At 49.7% G+C, this 21,666-nt stretch overlaps 2 protein-coding genes across 3 annotated transcripts in view; both read left to right on the forward strand.

Moving 5' to 3' along the window:
* Positions 1 to 1,086: 1,086 nt before the first annotated feature.
* Positions 1,087 to 18,727, forward strand: arhgap5 (Rho GTPase activating protein 5). Of its 2 annotated transcripts, none has more exons than XM_088307794.1 (7): positions 1,087 to 1,449; positions 6,734 to 10,643; positions 12,848 to 13,001; positions 14,137 to 14,214; positions 15,819 to 15,950; positions 16,481 to 16,586; positions 16,656 to 18,727. In XM_088307794.1, exons 2-7 carry the CDS (start codon positions 6,915 to 6,917, stop codon positions 16,987 to 16,989), a joined length of 4,533 nt encoding a protein of 1,510 aa, XP_088163920.1. In that variant the 5' UTR covers positions 1,087 to 1,449; positions 6,734 to 6,914; the 3' UTR covers positions 16,990 to 18,727. The 2 variants fall into 2 exon arrangements, with proteins under 2 accessions (XP_088163920.1, XP_088163928.1); XM_088307802.1 differs by lacking the exon at positions 1,087 to 1,449 and adding an exon at positions 1,480 to 1,783.
* A 1,236-nt stretch (positions 18,728 to 19,963) lies between these two features.
* Positions 19,964 to 21,666, forward strand: part of LOC148342489 (A-kinase anchor protein 6-like) — a 43,630-nt gene continuing 41,927 nt past the window's right edge. The window contains exon 1 of the mRNA XM_088304968.1: positions 19,964 to 20,903. The gene's annotated coding sequence lies outside the window, so the exon portion shown is untranslated. The remainder of the gene's footprint in view (positions 20,904 to 21,666) is intronic.

Consider the following 21,666-nt stretch of genomic DNA (forward strand, 5'->3'; position numbering starts at 1 on the left):
TGCCTGCGTGGGTTTCCTCCGGGTACTCCGGTTTCCTCCCACATCCCCAAAACATGCACGGCAGGCCGATTGAACACTCGAAATTGCCCCTAGGTATGAGTGTGAGTGCCCTGAAATTGGCTGGCAACCCGTTCAGGGTGTCCCCCGCCTACTGCCCGAAGATCGCTGGGATAGGCTCCAGCACCCCCCGCGACTCTAGTGAGGAGAAGCGGTATTGAAAATGGATGGATGGATAAATTACTGCATACAAACAGGGCTGGCGGGACGGCCAGTGAAGTCCCTCGGCGAGCATTTTCGTTTGCCATTTCATAATATCTATTCATTATTTTGTCAGCCCCCCCCTCTCTATTGTTTCGTTTCGTTTCAAAAGTACTTTTTGGGGCGATGCTGCCTCGCCTCTCTGCTTCGTTGTATTTGGCACTCAAAAATATTTGAATTAGAATTAGAATTAGAAATCCCTTTATTGTCATTATACTCAAGAGTGCAACGAGATTAGAGAGCTCCCATCTCCAGTGCAACGCAACAATAATACAGACAAATATATAAATTAGATAAATAAGAGAGTGCAATGGAAAATAATACTGAATAGGGTATATAAAAACACTATTCAGTACCCGAATAGTGCCCCAATGACTTGAAGAGCTCATTTTGTTTGGAGCTTGATTTGATTTGTTGTCGTTGCTGGCTTGCTGCCTCTGTTGTTGTTCTTATTGCGGAGCAATCTTGCTTTTCTTTCCGGGACATTTCGACGAGGAAGCGTCTCATCCTTCTATTCCCTGGTGAGCAAATTTCCCTTTGAAATGCAGCCTCGTTTGACGCAATTAAGCAAATTCCAGCAAACAATTACGTGACAGGAAGTTTTTTTTGGGGAGGGGGGGGCAACTGATGAAACCGATTCAATTTCAAAATATTCAAGTGGAGATTTTGTAACACTGATGCCAACCTATAAAGTTACATTAGGCTCCTTTTGTACCTTTTTCATCGAGTGGGTAGAACATGAAAATATGTCGACTGACAAGCGACAAGATATAAGTACTTTCGAAATAAAACAACATAAATGGGGGGGGGGCGAGCGAGCGAGCGAGAGAGTTAAAGAGAGACGCGCGCGCGCCATTACTGCAGCGCAAACTGGGAGTTCTGTTGACGTCTCGCAGGTCCCCGCGTGTCGTCAGTCGAGGCCAGTCGACTTGAAGTCGGCCGCAGGCGCACAAACAACAACAGCCGGCAGGGCGAGTGACTCCGCCGCCGCCGACAGCCCCGGATGGAGCAGCCGTGAGGACAGCACAGGACGTACTTGGAGTGGCTCGTGGACGGCTTTTTTGTTGATTTTTTTTTTTGTTGTTTTGTTTTGTTTTTTGACAGAGTTTTGCCTCTCCTCTTTAGCGCTTTTCTAGGCGGGGACGCTCCCCCGCCAGGACGCTGGAGCGACCATGTTCTTCTTGCTGCTAGGTGGGTACGCGACGACACGAATGTCGCCGGGCAGACATTCGTGAAGCTTCCCAACGAGCCGTCCGAAAACGGCCGAGAGGCGGCTTCGCGAGGAGCGGGTCCAAAGTGTCCGCGCGGCGGCGTCGTCGTCGTCGTCAGCAGCGAAGCAGCCGGCAATCGGCCTCGTCGGCTAAACGAGCTGCGACGAGCCCCGACGAGCCGGCTGCTCGTGCCCGGGCTCCAGCTAAGCTAACGAGGCTAGCAGCTAGCCTAGCGCCTTGCTAACGTTAGCTGGTCGCCAACGCTCGGAGAGGTGCCCAACTGGTCGTGCTTTTGTTTTCGCCGAGCTCACGTCGTAAGTTCCGACTCGGAGACTCAAATGCTTTAGTTTTTCTATTTGCGTTTGCTCGTTCCTTTCCCGACGCGAGATTCGGAAAGCAACCTCAGTAGGACATGGAGGCTCTTTGACGCATTACTCGACTTGAGCAACTCGCCAAACTGGCCGCCTCGCACGCCGACCGGCGTTAAGAATGTTTTGGTCGGATCAAAACGCGAGGCAGTCGGCCAACTTTTTATTTTTTTTTGCCATTTTGCACATTGCCGACCTCTTCTTTGATGCCTTGCGGGCTATTTGGAGCCGCTGACCTTCGCTGACCGGCTTCCGTCCGGCGTCACTTGATGATGGCGACTCCTCGACCTATGCAATTCATTGAAATTGTAATTATTAATGATTACGAAATTATCAGCCGCTACTTTTTTCTTCGATTTTAAACCATGCAGGTAATGCACCGGTGCGGCTTTTCTTTGGATTTTTCTTTCACCGGTAAGGGGCGCTCTATGGTTCAGAAAATACGCTGAACAAATCTCGATTTATTTATTTTTTTCCTCCTCTTGGGTCTGTTCTGTTTTAATGAGCAAAATTGTTGCCGTGTTCAAAGGCACTGTTTCAACAATTTATTTATGAACAACTCATTTTTTTTCCAACATAGAAAACGGCGGCTTATTGCCTGGTGCTTGTATATCTTTTTTTTTTTTCCCTCCCCCTCCCCGGCTTATATATAGGTGGACCTTATGTCCCTTATAGTAAAAAAAAAAGATTCTTCTACATCCATATATTTGTCAACCATTGCCAAAATGGTCTTATTTTACAATGTCTCTGATTATTAGAATTAGATAAGAAATCCCTTTATTGTCATTGTACTCAAGTGTGCAACGAGATTAGGAGGGCAAACTTGAGTTCAAAATTTGTAACAGAGATCGATTTCATTTTTTTTTTTTAAATGTTTCAACATTTTAATGGTAGTTTAATCGCACGTCAGCGCCATATCTCGATGTTTGTTTATACAGGAAAACCTTTTTTGATTTGGAATGAATATATTCATTTGCATCGCACACAACGCATTGTTAGGCTGCCTCATGGCCACTTCGGAGAAAATGTCAAACTTTTTAGTGCGCCTCACGGTCACGGGAATACCCTATTTATTTTATTTCCGACGCTCATGTGGAGATAAGCGTGCATGTAGCAATTGTTAAACCGCCCCGCTCGTATGTGCTGACGTGCGTCCGCCGTCATTTCCGATCTTTGGCTGTCCTCATTGTTCTGTTTTCTCCCCAATTATTTATCAAGTAGTAGTCATCCTATTTTGCAGTGCGATGTTCGTTACTTTTCCAGCTGGACTCGTGTTTCAATTTCGTTTAAATTATGCCTGCTGGTGACAAAAACAAAAAGGTTAAATAAAAAGAAAATTAAAAAGCAAGACGCGTTTAGTTTTCTTTTGCAAAGTGCATTTTGCCAATTTACTCCTCCGATTTCACGACCTTCTACATAAAAAAAAAAAACCCAAGTATTTTTCTTTTTGCGTTGATGCGTGGTTTCATAGTATGTGTGCAACTCTGCACGAAAATGCACGAAACAAATGCTGCCAAAATGTTCAGGCCACTAAAGATAAGATGATTCTCACAAGTTTGGTCAAAGTTGAATGCCGAAAGAATTCAAGCTGCAGGCGAATGATGAGCCGCTGCTTGCCGATGCCGTGCGCCGCCATTTTCGTCCACATGATGCTAATCTGCGCACGCACATGCGTGTCGCAAGCGTGTTTCTGAAAAGGACCTGGGAGGCGATTTCACAAATTCGGTCCTTAGTCAAGAACGCAAAGCAGCGCCGCACGTGAAATTGTTTTTTAGCTCACGTGCATTGGCAAGTTGCATTTTGGGTCAAAGGTCACCATGGCGGCTGAGGCGACGGCAGCCATTGACAAATCTCAGCGTCGAACGTGTCGCTCCAATGACGCACATCATGGAAGGGCCGAAAGGTGGCCGTGCTCGATTCTTTTTGACCCCAACGGCAAGTCACGCGTATGTTTTTGCGCACTCCGTCTTTCCGGCCGGTGGGTGTTGACGGCGGGAACGGCCGCTCGCTCGCTCGCTCGCATTGGGGCCCCCCGTGCCAAAGATGGGAAGCAGATGTTTAGATTTGGCCGAGTGACCGGCGCGCTCGCTCCAGGAATGTCGCGACGCAATACTCGGCCAGAAACAAACGCATTCGTCATTTTCTCATAGTTGGCATTTTTGTTCGCAGCCGCGCTTGTCCCGAGGAGCCGCTCCACGGGGGAATTAATTAGGGGCGTGTGAGAACACGCAGGCGGCCGACTCGGGCCAAAGTCAACAACACGCCCGCGGAAGGAACGAGACAAATAGTCGTCTTCATTTACGCTGCAAAAATGGCGCGTAGTAAATAGAATCCAACGGCATCCAACTTGATTTCGATTGCGCATTTCACCACAGCTGGAGTTGTCGTCAATAAGAGGCGCGTTTTGGTTTGCGATGGACTGTTTGGCTGCTCGCCGCGCTGCAGGTCACGTGACAAATGCCAGCAAGCCATCCTTTGCTGCTGCACGCTTTGTTCAGTAGTTTCAGTTTTGGAAAGAAAAAAAAAATAAGAGTCATTGGCAGTGCATCCAAAATGTGTTGGCAGAAGAAAAGGTTGTTTGTTTGATTGGTTTTTGCATTGTATGTTTGTTGATAACACGCTAAAGAATGTTAGCCCAAGATCACTTCTCGCCTGTTCGGGATTGGGGAGGGGGCAGGGCTGGATGATATGACCTCAACTCAATTTCACGATAAATTGAGCAATTTTACCTTCATAACGATAAATGCACGATGAATTCCCTCCCGTGGACCAAAATCCAAATAAATGCAGGAAATGCATATGAACTACTTTTTTTTTTTATGGACCAACTGGTACACATTCCTTTCAATGAAAAATAAAAGTACAGAAATCATTTGTGGAAACATTCCAAATAGCTCGCTTTGCATGATTTGAACAATGTCACAAAGAACGGGAGAAAAAGGGTACCGCTCTCGCAAAACCCTTTTCTGCAAATAGATTGCGCCGAGATGCCGTCATGCCGCGTGCAAAGGCCTCGATTCGACTCTTGTAAACAATATGAATCATGCCGAATAAAAAAATGATCAATAAAATGAAAACTAAAACTGTCGAGCCAAATAAACGCGTGTGCATCAACGTGAAAATGCGCCGTCTCGAGTACTCTGGTGCGCCGTCGCCACTTGTCGTCGACGTCACGCACAGTCGGGCTCAAACGGGGATCCGTGTTGCGACTCGACCACAAGTCGGATGTGAATGCGAAATGCTCGACGTGTCTGAGCTCCCGTCCCGATGTCGTCCATATCGGGAAGCCCGGTTTGCGCCAAATATTTTTCATACCTCTTGTCGGCTACCTTTAGGTCGCGCTCCACTGTAGCTCGAGGAGCTCTATCTTTAGCCATGTGCTCGGCTATGGCGTCCACCTCGGAGACGTTCTCTCGGATGGTGGGCCTTGCTCCTCACTTTGAGCGTTTAGCTCAAGTTCCAAGTCAACAGCATGGTTGTGTTGGAGGAGTCGATTGTGAATGCCACCTTGTGGAAATAAAGACGTCATAAACGTCACTTTTTTTTTTTTTTTTAACTGGCAATGTATCAGCAATTATAAACGACATTGGACTCAATAGCCATGAAAAAAAAGTATTTCTTTGCTTACATTTTTTTGGTTTCAAAGCAAATATTGCAATACTAGTTTTTGCGACATTCAACAGCCATGTGGCATATTTTTGCCAATTTCATCTCTTGTCTGCCGTGTCAAATTTCGAGGACAGATTTCGTTGGCTTCGAGTGTTCTCGTCGTAAACGTCATTTTAGGGCTGGGCGATAAACCGACAATTTACCGTTACCGAAATTTATTACAATGACCGAAATCATTTTGCCCATGTCGGTAAATTGGGTGTTTAAAAAAAAAGAAAAGCCTTTTCTGTCTGCGGCAATGTTCATGCCCCTTTAAGACGACGACAGCGCCTCTAGTCACGTGACTCCACCAGTCTGAGAAAGAAAACAGACGTCGCTGTCGTAACTGGCGATTCAAATCCAGAAGCTTTTTCACCACCCACAACACAACCATGCTGTGCTGAAAGTTCAAAGTGAGAAGCAAGGTTGGACAAGTGACAACAGCCCATTAACGGAGGCGACACCAAACGAGAGAACATCTCAGAGGTGGACGCGATAGCCTAGCACATAGCTAAAGAGGGGAGGGGATTTATCATGCATTTATCGTTATCGAGGTAAAATTGCTCAATTTCTCGCGATATTGATTTGAGGTCATATCGCCCAGCCCTACGTCATTTCCTCTTCATTGGCACGCTGGTGCAAATCACGGGAACGGACGTGGCCCTCGATCACGCGCCTCCTGCCATGTCTCGGACGCAAATAATCTCGTTTTGTGCTTTACGTTGCGGCAAACGTGATGACAGATCCGCGCTCTGATTTTTCTCTTGATTCTCGCGGCCGAGCAAATGTTTTCTAGGTCAAAGGGCGTCAACGGACCGGCCGCACTCGCCTGCTGTTGCGATCTGCCTCGCCACAAACAGCTCCAAATTTAATATACATATAAATTTATTTTGACAAGTGCGGGTGCATGACTCTCTTTGCCTTATATAACCACCCCTCCTCCTAACAAGGACTTTTGCTGAAACATTTGATATAAAAAATGAATAATCGCTATTTTTTATGGGAGCGCGCACGAAGGGCAACAAAATGTGACTTTTTAACGAGGTGAGTGACCTGAACCAGAAGAGACTTGGGAAGCTCATCTTGTCCAAATGGGAAGCAACTGAAAAAGTTGCTGGCACCAGTGCCCGCGGTGCAAAAGTTGGTGAGGTGCTTTGCTAGCCGGCAAGCAGCAGAAGCAGCGAATCGTCTGCGTGCAAAGCGCGTGAGCGATGATCTCCGTCTAATTGTGCGCGCTTTGCCTTGCAGGCAGGTGATGAGAGGAGAACGCGTCCGCCAGCTCCCAGACGACACCACCGCAAACGTGGACGCATTTGTTTGCCGCAAGCCCGACATGAAGGCGCCGGCGTGCCACTGACGGACGGGAATGATACCTTGAGCTTTTTGCTGGCAGCGAGCGACTCGGCGATGACTGGTTGCCAATAAGAAAATGGCCAAGAACAAAGACGCGCGCCCCCCGACGTTCGCCGTCAGCGTGGTCGGCCTCTCGGGGACGGAGAAAGACAAAGGAAACTGCGGCGTGGGCAAGTCGTGCCTTTGCAACCGATACGTGCGACCGGACGCCGACCACTACTACTCGGAGCACACGTCGGTGCTGAGCACCATTGACTTTGGGGGGCGCGTGGTGAACAATGACCACTTTCTGTACTGGGGCGACGTTCCCCACCGAGGGGACGAGGGGCCGGACTGCAAGATCCAAGTGATCGAGCAGACGGAGTTCATCGACGACCAGACGTTCCAGGCGCACCGAAGCACCAACATGCAGCAGTACAGCAAGCGGGCGGCGACGACCAAGCTCCAGTCGGCCGAGAAGCTCATGTACATCTGCACGGACCAGCTGGGCCTGGAGCAGGACTTTGACCAGAAGCAGATGCCGGACGGCAAGCTGAACATCGACGGCTTTGTGCTGTGCGTCGACGTCAGCAAGGGCTGCAACCGCAAGTTTGACGACCAAATGAAGTTTGTCAACGGCCTCTACTCCCAAATCGCCAAGTCCAAGAAAGCCGTTGTGGTCGCCGCCACCAAGTGTGACGAGTTTGTCGAGCAGCACCTGAGGGACCTTCAGACGTTTGTGGCCGGCAAGAAGAACTTGGTCCTCGTGGAGACGTCGGCGCGCGCCAACGTCAACGTGGACGTGTGCTTCAACGCGCTCCTCCAGCAGCTGGACAAAACCAGGGGCAAGCCCAAAACGGTGCCGTACTCGGAGGCCCACAAAGTCCAACGGCAGCTCGTCGCCTCGGTGACGGACCGATTTGAGAAGCTCGTGGTGCACACGGTGAGGGATTACCACACCACCTGGAAAGGCGCGGTCGGCAACATGCGGGGCAACGCCGACTACGAGGACTTCATCACCTTGGAGGGCTCCCGGAAGGGCAGGAGCACGTTCACAAAGCACATCGCGCAATTGAAGCAAGAGCACATCAAGCGCAGGCGGGACGAGTACCTCGCCACGCTGCCCAAGACCCTCAACAACCTGCTGAGTCGCTTGGACGAGGTGGAGCACCTGACGTGGGGCGAAGCGCAAAGCGTCATCCGCAAGCGCTCGGATTTCCAGTGCTGGTTCGTGGTCCTGGAGCAGACGCCCTGGGACCAGTCGGACCACATCGACAACAGCGACCGGCGGATCCCCTTCGACCTCCTGAGCACGGCCGACGGCGAGAGGATTTACCACAGCCACGTCCAGCACCTGCTGGCGGAAAAGCGCAGGGTGGACATGAAGGAGAGGTTCAAGAAAACGCTGGACCGGGTTCACTTCATCGCCGCCGGGCAGCCTTGGGAGGAAGTCGTGTGCTTCGTCATGGAGGACGACGCCTACAAGTTCATCAGCGAAGCGGATAGGAGGGATGTTTACGGGAGACGCCAGCAGGAAATTGTGGAGCGGGCCAAGGAGGACTTTCAGGAAATGCTTTTTGAGCACGCCGAGCTCTTCTACGACTTGGACTTAAACGCCACGCCGAGCTGCGACAAAATGAGCGAAATCCACGCCGTGCTCAACGAGGAGCCCCGATACCGGGCGCTGCAAAAACTGGCGCCGGACAGAGAGTCGCTGCTCCTCAAGCACATTGGCTTTGTCTACCATCCCACCAAGGAGACGTGCCTCAGCGGCCACAACTGCGTGGACCTGAAAGTGGAGCAGGTCCTCGCCAACCGGCTGCTTCAGCAGGACCACGGCCGCTCCGACCCGGACTGCGACAGCAGCCTCAACGTGGACAAGGTCAACCTGTGCCTCCTGGGACGGGACGGCCTTTCGCAAGAACTGGCCAACGAGATCCGGGCTCAGTCCACAGACGACGAGTACGCCCTGGATGGGAGAATCTACGAGTTGGAGCTTCTGCCCGTGGACGTCAACTCCACGTTGCTCTTCAGCCACACGTGGGTGTCCACGTTCAAGCCGCACGGCTGCTTTTGCGTCTTCAATTCCATCGAGTCCCTCAACTGCGTCGGCGACTGCGTCGGCCGAATCCGAGCAGAGATGGCCCAGAGCCGGAGAGAGAAATGTGCTCCTCCCCTTCCCTTCATCCTCATCCTGGCCAATCAGAGGGACAGCGTGTGCAAGAACATCCCCATCCTGCGGCACCAAGGACAGCAGCTGGCCAACAAGCTCCAGTGCACCTTTGTGGACGTTCCCTCGGGCGCCTTCCCGCGCAAGTTCACCGAGTTCCAGATCAAGCAGGGACTGCGGGCGATCCTGGACGGGCTCAAGCGGAACTTTGACGTCCTGGCGCCGCCGCCCTCCATCAAAGACGCGTCGGAGGCCGACCTCCGGATCGTCATGTGCGCCGTGTGCTGGGACCCCTTCAGCGTCGACCTCATTCTCTCCCCGTTCCTGGAGTCGCGCTGGTGCGGCGCCGGGCAGCCGGGCCAAGCTAACACGCTGCTCCTGGAGAAGGTCATCGGCGACCGTCGGAGGAGGATTCAGGTCACCGTCGTCTCCTACCACTCGGCCATCGGCATCCGCAAAGACGAGCTGGTGCACGGCTACATCCTGGTCTACTCGGCCAAGCGCAAGGCGTCCATGGCGACGCTGCGCGCCTTCTTGGCCGAGGTCCACGACGTGATCCCGGTTCAGATGGTCGCTATCACCGACAGCCAGGCGGACTTCTTTGAGAACGACGCCATCAAAGAGCTGATGACCGAGGGCGAGCACATCGCCACCGAGATCGCCGCCAAGTTTACCGCGCTCTATTCGCTGTCGCAGTACCACCGGCAGACGGAAGTTTTCACGCCCTTCTTCAACCAAGTGCTGGAGAAGAAAGCCGACATTGAGAGCTCCTTTTTGCTCGACAGCTCGTCGAGGGAGTGCACCGCCGTCGCCGGCGGCGGCGCTGCCGAAGAGGCCTTCCCGACCTCGCCGCACCGCCACTCTCCAGCTTACAACGCGTACTATCCGGAGTCTGACGACGACAACGAAGCCCCGCCCCCGTACAGTCCCATTGGCGACGACGTGCAGCTTCTTCCCACGCCCAGCGAACGCATCAAATACCGCATCGACCTGGAGGGCAACGAGTATCCGGTCCACAGCATGCCCGTGAGCGACCACGAACGCAACCACAAAGTGCCGCCGCCCGTTCGGCCCAAGCCGGCGCTGTCCAGGCCCAACGTGAAAAAGTTGGACCCCAACTTGCTGAAAACCATCGAAGCGGGAATGCGAAGCAACCGCCGGACGCTGCGCGGACCCGCCGCGCACCCCAACGACCCGGAGGCTTCGGACAACTACGCCGACCCTGCCGACACCCTGCTGAGGGCCAGAACTTTGCAGCCCGACGACATTTACTCGGAGCCGGAGGACGCGCACGGCCGCCTGGTGAAGGTACGCAACTCGTTCGGCCTCCACGAGGACGAGAACGGATACGAGCGCAAGTCCCAGGCCGGGCGAAGGCCCTCCAAGTACAAACACCGCTCGAAAATCCTCTTCAGCAAGACCAAGGCCTACCAAAGACGTTTCCACTCGGACAGCGACGGTGAGGAGACGGGGCCCGCCACGCAGAAGAAGAAGAAGGGCCGCGCCCATCGGGGCAGCGAGGAAGACCCCCTGCTGTCGCCTGCCGACCCGTGGAAGGGCGGCATCGACAACCCCGCCGTCACCTCCGACCCTGAACAGGAAGACAAGAAGATGAAGAAGAAGAAGACGCCCAAGACGCCAAAGGAGGCCAAGAAGGTGAGTCCGGCTTTTGACTTATTATTATTATTATTATTATTATTGTTATTGTTATTATTATTAAAAATTTTTATTTTTATTTTTTGCCTGCTTTTACAAAGTGAAAAGGCGAGGCATTTTGCGTTCTGGATCTCGGTGAGGTGTCAAGTCAGCTGAAAAGCGAAGTTTGATCCACGAATGGACCGGAAATCGAAATCGGCGTTTGAATCCACTTTATCGTTTTTCTCGTTTTTAAAATTATTTATTTATTTTTTTTATTTTTTTGGGGGGTTTTCGGTTCTTCTGAAATGTCAGCCCAAACCAAAATTCACGAGCCGACTTTTATCACCGTTTCCATGACTAATCTGAACTCGCCACTTTTCAGTTAATAAATTTGCCCTTTCGAAGACGTACGTCTGCCATATTTTGTTGATGTTGTCGTAAAATGTGGTGAGCAACTTGAGTGAACGAGCGCATCTCACGCCCACCGGCAGCCGGACGGTTCACGTGCTTGCGTTGTTGCCCGCTTCCCCGGTGCTGAGGTCAAGATTTGCGGGCCACGAGATGACGCGTGACCGATGGTTTCGTAGCGTGCAAATCGCTGGACAAACTCTGCCCCGGGCGCCCCACATGAATGACGGCCATTGTGGGAAACATTTGGACCCGCTCGGCTCGCGGAAATGCGACGGGTTGAAAGCCGTGCGCGTCATGAATGACTGAAAAGGCACCTGGAACTTGTTGCATTTGACCAACTCCCGATTGAATGCAGAAAATGTTTGCGTCCGGCTGTAACTCGAAACGCTGGCGTCAAGCAAACCCATTGCGTCATTTCTGACGCAATGGACAGACGCCGCTCGCTACTGTAGTTCCGCCAGCGGCGGGCCGGCGAAAGGTTCTGGACGAGGCTGGCTCTCCCAACTCAAGCTAAAGTTTGTGGATTCAAATCTAAAAAGAGATAGCGACCTGCTAACAATTAAAAGTCAGCCAAGGAAAGGCGAATAATGTCGGAGACGGTCCAACACATTTTGACGGATTATTGGCGTCGTATCTACAATAACTTTGAATTGACAAACGTGATCGATCGCTGGCGCGACTCGCACCGAGAAATGTTAGGGGGGAGAGGGGCCGGGGGGGCGTGGCCATAAAGCTCATTACCAGGACGCCTTTGTTTCGTATTGATTTCTCCAAATTGATCAAATTGAAAATTCAAGCAAAATAAATAAGTAAAATGAGCTTGTTGTTGAAAAATGTTTGAGAATCTGATTCATTGAGTAAACGAAATCCCCAACAGATTATTGGAATAATTGTTAGTTGCAGCCCTAATTTTGATTCAACGGAAATGACCCAAATAAATCGATTGTTTGGCAATAATCAACGTCGGCGTTCCGGCCATCAAATGGAAATGACGTCGTCGATGTTCTCTTTGAACGGTTGGCAAGTGATGCTGCGTTGGTGGCCGAACGTGTTGCAGCCTCAACAATCCAAGTCAACTTCAACGTTGTTCCCATCGCTTCTTCACCTTCATGCTTTTCTGTTTTTAACACACCTCATCGTCCAGGGGGGTGCGCACTTTTGTGCTCAAGGGTCACATGTGATTGTTCAAAAGCTCCATTTTTAGTTTTAAAATGAAAGAATATCAGTGTGAACGATACTGTGAATGTCATGAAACTAAAATGTGAGTGCCAACAAGCAAGAAAAAAAGAAAGTCAAACATGAGGAACGTGTTAAAAAAAAAAAAAAATGAGGTGTCGCCATTCTTTTCATTTAATTGTTCCTCATAATGAGATGAGAGCAGAATGGAAATTGTGCCGTATATTGGATGTCAAATTGTTCATTTTCCCCAAATTTAAAGTACATGTCAAAATGACATCAGCAGTAAAATGTTAGTATTTAAATTTATTTAAAAATGAAATACAAGATCAATCATATGCGATATCAGCAGCAATGAGGCGGGATTTTATTTTTTGTATGGAATGCAAAACGGTACGTTCAAATCAAATTCAGGGAAACCAAATGAACAGGATTGCAAACGGATCCGATATAAAAAAAATAATTGACTAAAAAACAAATCGAACAAGGACCCGAGAAAGCAAGCGACCGCTCGTATTGTTTGCACGAGTTGAGCTAGAAATGTGTCAGTTAAGTTTTTTTTTTTTTTTGTGATGTGGATTACATCGAGCAAGCCAACGGTGCGGTCATGTTTGTTTTTTTTTTGTTTTTTCCAGGCCAAATCGTCAAAAGCGCCTAAGCCGCTGTACCCGCCCACACGGCGAACGTGGGACAGCAACTACTTTGGCGTGCCGCTGCACAACTTGGTCAGCTCCGAGCGACCCATCCCGCTCTTCATCGAGAAGTGCGTCGACTACATCGAGCGCACGGGTGAGAAACGAGACGAGATGGCCGTTCTGGCTTTACGCCTGCGCCCGACACTTATTTTTTATTTATTTATTTATTTTCTTCGGAAGGGGCTGTCTGCTTTTTTCCGCTTTCAATTTCCACTTGTTGCTGTCAAAAAGTCCAACGTGCACAATTACATGCTGGGAGGGAGGAAGCAGTTGCAATGTTTGCTGGTTTTGGTGCGCATACTTCGATGGCCTCAACTGGGGGGGGGGGGTCGTCTGTCATTTGTCTTGTTTCTTGAAGGGTGAGAGTCGTCGAGTGGACGACAGCAACGCACACACATTGCCGAGCTTGCCGTTTCTTAGTTTTTTTTTTTTACATTGATCATCCCGCATCTCCAATGAAGACTTTGGAATTGTGCCAAGGTTGACGTCCCTTTTTTCACTCGCTGAGCAGATGCAAGACTTGAAAAAGGGAGACCTGGTTTAAGTTCTCAGAGGATCAAATTGCAGCCGCCTTTTCCAAACCGACGACGACGATTGCCTTGCCTGCTTGTCGTTTATCTGAAAGTGACGACGTGTGCGCGTGCGCGCGTGTTGTGGCTTTATTGCCATTGTCAGGCGCCGTGTTTGGGTTTGCCTTGCACCAAAGTCTTCATTGATAGGAATCGACGAGTCGCTTTTGTCCTCGTTCAAGCGACGCCATCAAAACACTCAATTTGGCGTTGGCACGCTTCCAAATCCGACTGCCGCAAGTTGATTTGTGTCTGTTGGCCAACCGTTCCGGCACGCCGGGCCGGTCCAATTTGTTGTTGTCCGCATTTCCCCGAAGAAATTCCAATGAATAAAAAACATGGGAGCAAAAAGACATTGGGTTGAGTCGCTCGCCTCTTTTCGGTGAGTGTCTTTTGACTTTGTGAATTTTGTTGTCGTCGTCACAAAGCGCCATTTCCGCTTTTGCCGCGTGTGCAATCGGCTCTCGTTTGACGTCTTTGTTTCTTCTCCTTGTTTTGTTTCTCACTTTTGCGAGGGCGAATGAGAACGACGACGACTCAGTGGATTTGTTAGTCGCACTTGTCGGCCCGTTTGCAACTCGCAAGCTGGCTGACACGAGTCCGTGGCCGATGAACTTCCCGTCGTGTGGTTGCATAATATTTATTGGTGTGTGTTGACAGGTTTGACCACGGAAGGCTTGTACCGCGTCAGTGGCAATAAGACCGACCAGGACAATCTCCAGAAGCAGTTTGACCAAGGTGACGCGCACACACACGTTAGTGTTGTTGACGTATGTGCCACATTTGCACTAGAAGACTGGCACGTGCGCGCGTCCACGTGTGGTTGCGTCGTCGGGCTGGAAGAGGTGACGCAAGTCAATAGCGCCATAAATTGGGCAATTTTACCTTCATAACGATAAATGCACGATGAATTCCCCCCCGTGGACCAAAATCCAAATAAATGCAGGAAATGCATATGAACTACTTTTTTTTTTTATGGACCAACTGGTACACATTCCTTTCAATGAAAAATAAAAGTACAGAAATCATTTGTGGAAACATTCCAAATAGCTCGCTTTGCATGATTTGAACAATGTCACAAAGAACGGGAGAAAAAGGGTACCGCTCTCGCAAAACCCTTTTCTGCAAATAGATTGCGCCGAGATGCCGTCATGCCGCGTGCAAAGGCCTCGATTCGACTCTTGTAAACAATATGAATCATGCCGAATAAAAAAATGATCAATAAAATGAAAACTAAAACTGTCGAGCCAAATAAACGCGTGTGCATCAACGTGAAAATGCGCCGTCTCGAGTACTCTGGTGCGCCGTCGCCACTTGTCGTCGACGTCACGCACAGTCGGGCTCAAACGGGGATCCGTGTTGCGACTCGACCACAAGTCGGATGTGGATGCCAAATGCTCGACGTGTCTGAGCTCCCGTCCCGATGTCGTCCATATCGGGAAGCTCGGTTTGCGCCAAATATTTTTCATAACTCTTGTCGGCTACCTTTAGGTCGCGTTTCAATCCCGTGCGCTCCACTGTAGCTCGAGGAGCTCTATCTTTAGCGATGTGCTCGGCTATGGCGTCCACCTCGGAGACGTTCTCTCGGATGGTGGGCCTTGCTCCTCAAGTTCCGAGTCAACAGCATGGTTGTGTTGGAGGTGGTGAAAAAGAAAAGGTTGGACGCGCTGTTTTGGTGCTTCCGACGCACATTGGAGTTTGTTTTATTTTGCTCAAACATCGTCTTTATGGAAGCCAAAACAGGAACGAGTTCAACTCACGTTACTTGTTCTTCCGCCGCGTCAGCCGCGAGCGCGTTGTCCGTTTTCTTTCTCGTTCGGATGGGTGGAGTCACGTGACGACACGCGCTGTCACCGTCTTAAAGGGGCATGAACATCGACGCAGACAGAAAAGACTTTGCTTATTTTTGAAAAACCGAATTGACCGACATGGGCAAAATGACGACGGTTTTTGTAATAAATGTCGATCACGGTAGATTTTGGCTTTATCGCCCAGCCCCATATTGTGTGGTCTTGCTTTTCTTGTTTTGCGAGTCTTGCGCATCCACCGACCTTGTCGTCGAGCTTTCTCTCGCTCCCGTTCACGCCAGCTCCATCCTCATCGACCTTCTAGCCATAAAGACTTTGGCCGCAAAACGTGAAGCCTTCTGACGAGCCCCTTTCGACTCCTCGCCATTCTGGCGATTGCAAAAGAAAAGCTGCGGAGCTTTTCTTGAGCTTGATTCGTCCGTCTCCAATCCGTCCATCACGACGGGCCTCGGCGCCATCTCGGACGCCATCCCGGCCGAGACGGCGACGTCGCTGCGGATCGCAATGTGACGCGGTTGCTTTGCTCGTGCGCAGATCCGAGTGTGGACCTGCCGGCGCTGGACGTGGCCATCAACGCGGCGGCCGGCGCCCTCAAGGCTTTCTTCGCCGACCTGCCGGACCCGCTCATCCCGTACGCGCTCCATCCCGAGCTCGTCCAGGCTGCAAGTAAGAACGCACACGTGATGACTTGTCCGCTTGTTGTCAGTCATGGAAAATGACAAAAAAAAAAAAACAACACTGGCCCAAAACAAAGATGAGCCTTTGGATTCAAAGTCATGCGCAACAATTTGACATTGAACGGGCACACCCAAAAAAAATGAAAAAATTCAAGCAACAAAATAAATTGGAAGTTTCTGCCGAGACTAAAAACTCTGGCGGGCAAAAGTCGCCTTCCATATTGAATAAACAAGATGGATTTGAGTTGATACATTTTTTATGGGTTAATTGCTATATAGTTTAAAAAAAAAAAAAAAAAAATTGTCAAATGAGCAACTTTTCAGATCATTTGACATTTTAGTTCATTGAGTGAACTACACATTTCATTTTAATTTCTTGTCACAAAAATGATTTGGTTTGTTATTTGAAAAAAAAATGTTTTTATTTTATTGGCTAAAAGATTTGTTTCAAATGAATGTCTTGAAAATGGTGCAGTTGCATTTTCAATATTTTGAACCCGTTTGCACGCGTGGCCACAGAACTGGCGGACTACGCCGAGCGTCTGCACGTCCTCAAGGAAATCGTCAACAAATTTCCCTCTGTCAACTATCACGTCTTCAAGTACATCATCACACACCTCAACAGGTACGACGGGCAAGTCGCCGGTGAGCGGGCGCTCGCTCGCTCGCTCGCTCATGTGTGTGTGTGTCGCAGGGTGAGCCAGCACAGCAAGAGCACGCTGATGACGGCCGACAACTTGTCCATCTGCTTCTGGCCGACGCTCATGCGGCCCGACTTTGAGAACAAAGACACGCTGTCCAGCACCAAGCTCAACCAGGCCGTGGTGGAGGCCTTCATCGTGCAGAGCGACTTCTTCTTCCACGGCGGCGACGTGGTCCGCAACGACGACGGCATCGCCGCCGCCGGTGGGCCGCCGCCGCCGCATCCGTGCCGCGACATGGTTGAGGCTCTGCTGCCGCTGCAGCTGCCGCCCCCCCTGCAGCCGCAGCAGATCCAGCGCACGCTGCCCTCTGAGCCGCTGGTTTGAGCAAAGGCCACGCCCACTCCATCTGAAATCAACGCGTTTTGATGACGTCTTGATTATCACAATACACTGCTGATTAATATGATCATTCATTCATTTTCAGTTTCAAAATCAATCCGGTGGCCTGATTTTCAAGACTTTTGCTCAGAGCCCAAAATTGAAATGTGACAAATTGAGTCAGTGTTTTTTTTACTCTCCCCCTTTTTTGGTTTTTGGGAGTGCTGAGGGAACTCGTCAAGAAGGAAAGATTTGTACATTGACGAGGACAATGACCCCCCCGCCCCTGCGCTTTTAGTTTTTCCTTTTTTTTGGGGGGGGGGGCGTCGTGGTGATGCGCATTGGGGTCAAGTGTCAACTATGTGACCTGTCATATGTCACGTCTGCCCCCTACGAAGGTTGGGAAAAAAAGACTGCCGTCTTCCTCAAGGTCGTCGTTACATTTCTGCACAAGAGCCTCTTCATCTTCATCTTGCTCATCCTTACTTGTTGAGAACAAGACGAGCACATCGCTTATCTTTTTGATATCTTTGTGTGCTCATTTTGAGCGCGTGCACATTTAAGAGGGGAAATGTGACACTTTTGTGGACAAACTGACAAAGCGCCACCGTCTGCATGTTTCCTTGTGAGCGCAAACCGCAACAAAAAAGAAAACTTCCTTCATGTTGTCAGAAATTCCCTTTAAAGGGAGTTTCTTGTTTCTGACAATGAATAATTTCAGATTTTTTTTATTTTTTGCTTCGATGTCCAAGTTTTTGTTTCTTTCCTAAATAGAGGAAATTAGTTTTTAAAAGAAAGACAAAATCTATCCGAATTGACCAGCACAAACGCTGCTGATGGACTCGACGACGTGACGTGACGTGACGTCAGTGGACGTGCCTGCGCTCAGAATGCAGCTGTGGAAGAAAAAGGCTGCCACCTGGACACGGTCCTTGACCGCAGCACGCACAGCCGGAAGTCTCCTCGCTGATCTCGTTTGCGTGCACGTGGGCAGAGACGCACGCACACGCATGCAAAAAAAAAGAAAAGAAAAAGGCAAGCCAAACCGAAATGTGAAAAGGCGTGCACGCGCACTTATGCTTGCAGTCCACACGCACAACACGCGTCGCGCACGTGTGCAGTGCAAAAAGTCTCGCTGAGAGCTAACGAGATGCTTGCTGCGCGTGCGTGCGTGCGCGGGAATGTTGACTACAAGTGTTGTTAGTGTAAAATGTGAGTCAGCAAATGCGTGAGCTAATTTGAGAGGTGAGTAAAATGTGACGTGAAAGTGTGTGATAGTGGCTTAAGTACGTGTGTGCGCGCGCGTGCGTCGTAAGGAGCGATGTTGGCGGTCAGTGCCACCTTAACGTGTTAGCGTGAAGCTAACAAGCTGCTAGCTAGCACCTGAAACAAAACACTTCCCTTTTTCCAACTTGATGGCATTGAACACGCAAGCGGGGGGAATGTAGCAATTGACGTGGGAAGCCTTTTTTTTAAATTTCTTTTTATGCTTGTTCTGGCAGCAGACGAGCAAGCCTCGTTTCTCTCAAAGGCGTTAAAGGGACAAAACGTTGACGACTTCATTGCGACTGTAAACTTTTCGGCCAGCAAACATTGAGCGGCTGCTAAACGGGGAATTAAAAAAACAAAAAACAATTGGTCGCCCCGCGCGACACGCTTTGTATTTTCAGTCAGCAGACAAACTGCTGGAATCTCCCAACAGTTCATCCTGTTTCCAAATAAACTTTTTTGTTTTCAGAAAACACTCTCAGTTGTTTGCTGCCCTCCCAAAGTTTTTTTTTGTGTGTGTGTGTGTGAAACATTTAGCGAGTTGAGCTCGTCAGATGTCTTGCAACTTTCCTGCAGTTCCTCCTTTGCCGTTCAGAATTCTGGGAGATGACCTAACTTGGCAACTTGGCGAAGAGGAGTTGCGACTTGCACATGTGGCTGACATATTTTCAACGCGCGCCATAGTTGGGTCAATCATTGTTAAAGTCACAGACGTGATTGCGGACTGGCCAATTCATTCGATTTCAATTCAATGAAATTGACCAAATTGAGAGTTAAGGAGGGTTCCACACTAGGGCTGGGCGATATGACCTCAAATCAATATCGGGAGAAATTGAGCAATTTTACCTCGATAACGATAAATGCACGATGAATTCCCCCGAGGACTAAATTCAAAATAAATGCAGGAAATGCATACTGACTGTTTTTTTTATTGACCAACTGGTACACATTACTTTCAAAGAAAAATAAAAGTACAAAAATCATTTGTATAAACATTCCAAATATCTTGCTTTGCATGACTTGAACAAGGTCACAAAGAAAAAGGGTACCTCTTGCAAAATCTTTTTCTGCAAATAGATTGCGCCAAGATGCTGTCATGATGTAAATAATGCCAAATTAAAAAAATGCTAAAGAAAATGTCAATGCAAGCCAAATAAACGCGTGTGCATCATCGGGGAAAATGCGCCGTCTCGAGTACTCTGGTGCGTAGGCGCCACTTGTCGTCTATGTAATGCACAGTCAGGATCAATCAGGGATCCATGTTGCGACCCGACCACAAGTCGGATGTAGATGCAAAATGCTCGACATGTCTAAGCTCCCGGCCCGATGGAGTCCATATCGGGAAATACGGCTTTCATGAAGCGTGTAAATTCTGTGCGCGCCACTGGAACTAGAGGAGCTTTATCTTTAGCTATGTGCTAGGCTATCGCGTCCACCTCTGAGATGTTCTCTCGTTTGGTGTCGCCTCCGTTAATGGGCTGTTGTCACTTGTCCAACCTTGCTTCTCACTTTGAACTTTCAGCACAGCATGGTTGTGTTGTGGGTGGTGAAAAAGCTTCTGGATTTGAATCGCCAGTTACGACAGCGACGTCTGTTTTCTTTCTCAGACTGGTGGAGTCACGTGACTAGAGGCGCTGTCGTCGTCTTAAAGGGGCATGAACATTGCCGCAGACAGAAAAGGCTTTTCTTTTTTTTTAAACACCCAATGGGCAAAATGATTTCGGTCATTGTAATACATTTCGGTAACGGTAAATTGTCGGTTTATCGCCCAGCCCCAGTTCCACCCGACCCTAGCGTATGGTTTTTCTTGTACCTGCGGTGGTGCATTTGGCTATTTCATTTGTCGTTGTGTCAAACACAAAAATGTATTTGAGTTCTTTCCTTTGTGCTTTCAGCCTGGTGCTTATCGTGATGAATGAAAGAAGAACTTGAAAAACAAAGAACAGTGGGACAAAATATTGTGCTTTTTTTTAATCTAACCAATGAAAAATCGCATTCACACAAAACGATTTCACGATTGACACAAGCAATTTTACACACACGTGGAAAAATTATTTTCATGGTTTTGTGTCGTGCTGCATTTTGTCCAATTGAAGAATCAAATGTGGCCAAAAAGTTTCCTTGTCCTGCCCTCCTGTGTTTTTGTAGTTGTCATGTCGTGCAGCAGAGGGCGCTGCTGTTGCCCCAGATTAGTGACGGAAGAGTGGGAGGCTGACCCGTTCGTTCGACCCCCGCCCTCCTCCAATTCTCCTCACGGAGAGGAGCGGCGCACCCTGCCAAACGATCAAAGCTGAGTCCCGCCCTTTCCATCCCATCCTCTCCAGTTACCAAGACAACAGGAGTCCCCATCTTCTCTCTCTCTCTCTCTCTCTCTCGCGCTTCCCCGTATCCCCCTCCCCTTGCTGGTGTTTCCCATCCTGAAGGTGCTGCATCATCGCTTAGCTAAGTGTTAGCATTCGCATCGTGGCTGCTCGCACCGCAGTGGGACTGACCTGAGCGCCGAGGGAGGCGCCTCCCCCGCCATCCGTCCTTTCTTCCTTCGTCTTCCCTCAATCCATCCATCCCGTCCGTCCGTGCGACCGCGGACCAGCATCACAGCATCACTCGATTACTCGATTACGGTGAAGAGCGAGGAGCCTGCAGCAGAAGTGGTACGTACTTATCTTTTCGTGTTTTGATGTGTGCGTGAAGGTGCCTTCGGGAAAAAGTGCACGTGAACGTCGCAAAGGCGGTGGAGTCAAAAGGGGTGGCGGGCCAAGGGTGGGGTGACTCCTCCGTCAGCTTTGTTCTGGTGCCGCGTCGAGGCCACCTGCGCAGGGCGACGCCTTGCACTCGTGGCGCAAAAGTTTTGCCCGCGTGCGCTGCGGCGTGCCGTTTGTCGAGCCTTCGCTCCGCATTGGGGTCACGTTAGGCTGACTGGGCGGGGTCACGGCTCCCAAGAGGCGACAAAAACGAAGCACGCCTCCAGCGAATATTGAAATAACGTTCAGAACTTCATGAAATCCCACGAGCTAACGTGGTCCGTCACGCCGATGACGCAAGCAGACAAACGGATATCGTTTGAAATAGAGTTTAAACTTGTTGCCAAAAAACAAGAATGGAAAAAAACCTAAAGTGAGCACACCCCCCTGCGTTCCACCTTGAACGATGACATCAGCGGGACGTATTGAACATTTTTCAATCTATCTTTTCAAATTGACGTTATGACAGAAAGCAATTTTGCTTGTGGGCTGACGAGATGTATCCATCAGGTAAGTGCTAGCTTAATGCTAATTAGCATCGATGTTGCGGCGCAGCGGACTGAAAACAAAAGGTTTGGCAAAACCTAGACCGACAATCAAACTTCTCCTCTGCGCTGATAAGCCGCAAGCGACGTTCTTTCGAAGTCCGCATAAATTCGAGGCAGTGCACGCC

This window comes from Idiotropiscis lumnitzeri, chromosome 1 (assembly GCF_059441095.1).
Source record: "Idiotropiscis lumnitzeri isolate Australia: NSW breed Sydney's pygmy pipehorse chromosome 1, RoL_Ilum_1.0, whole genome shotgun sequence".
In the NCBI taxonomy this organism is placed as follows: Eukaryota; Metazoa; Chordata; class Actinopteri; order Syngnathiformes; family Syngnathidae; genus Idiotropiscis; species Idiotropiscis lumnitzeri.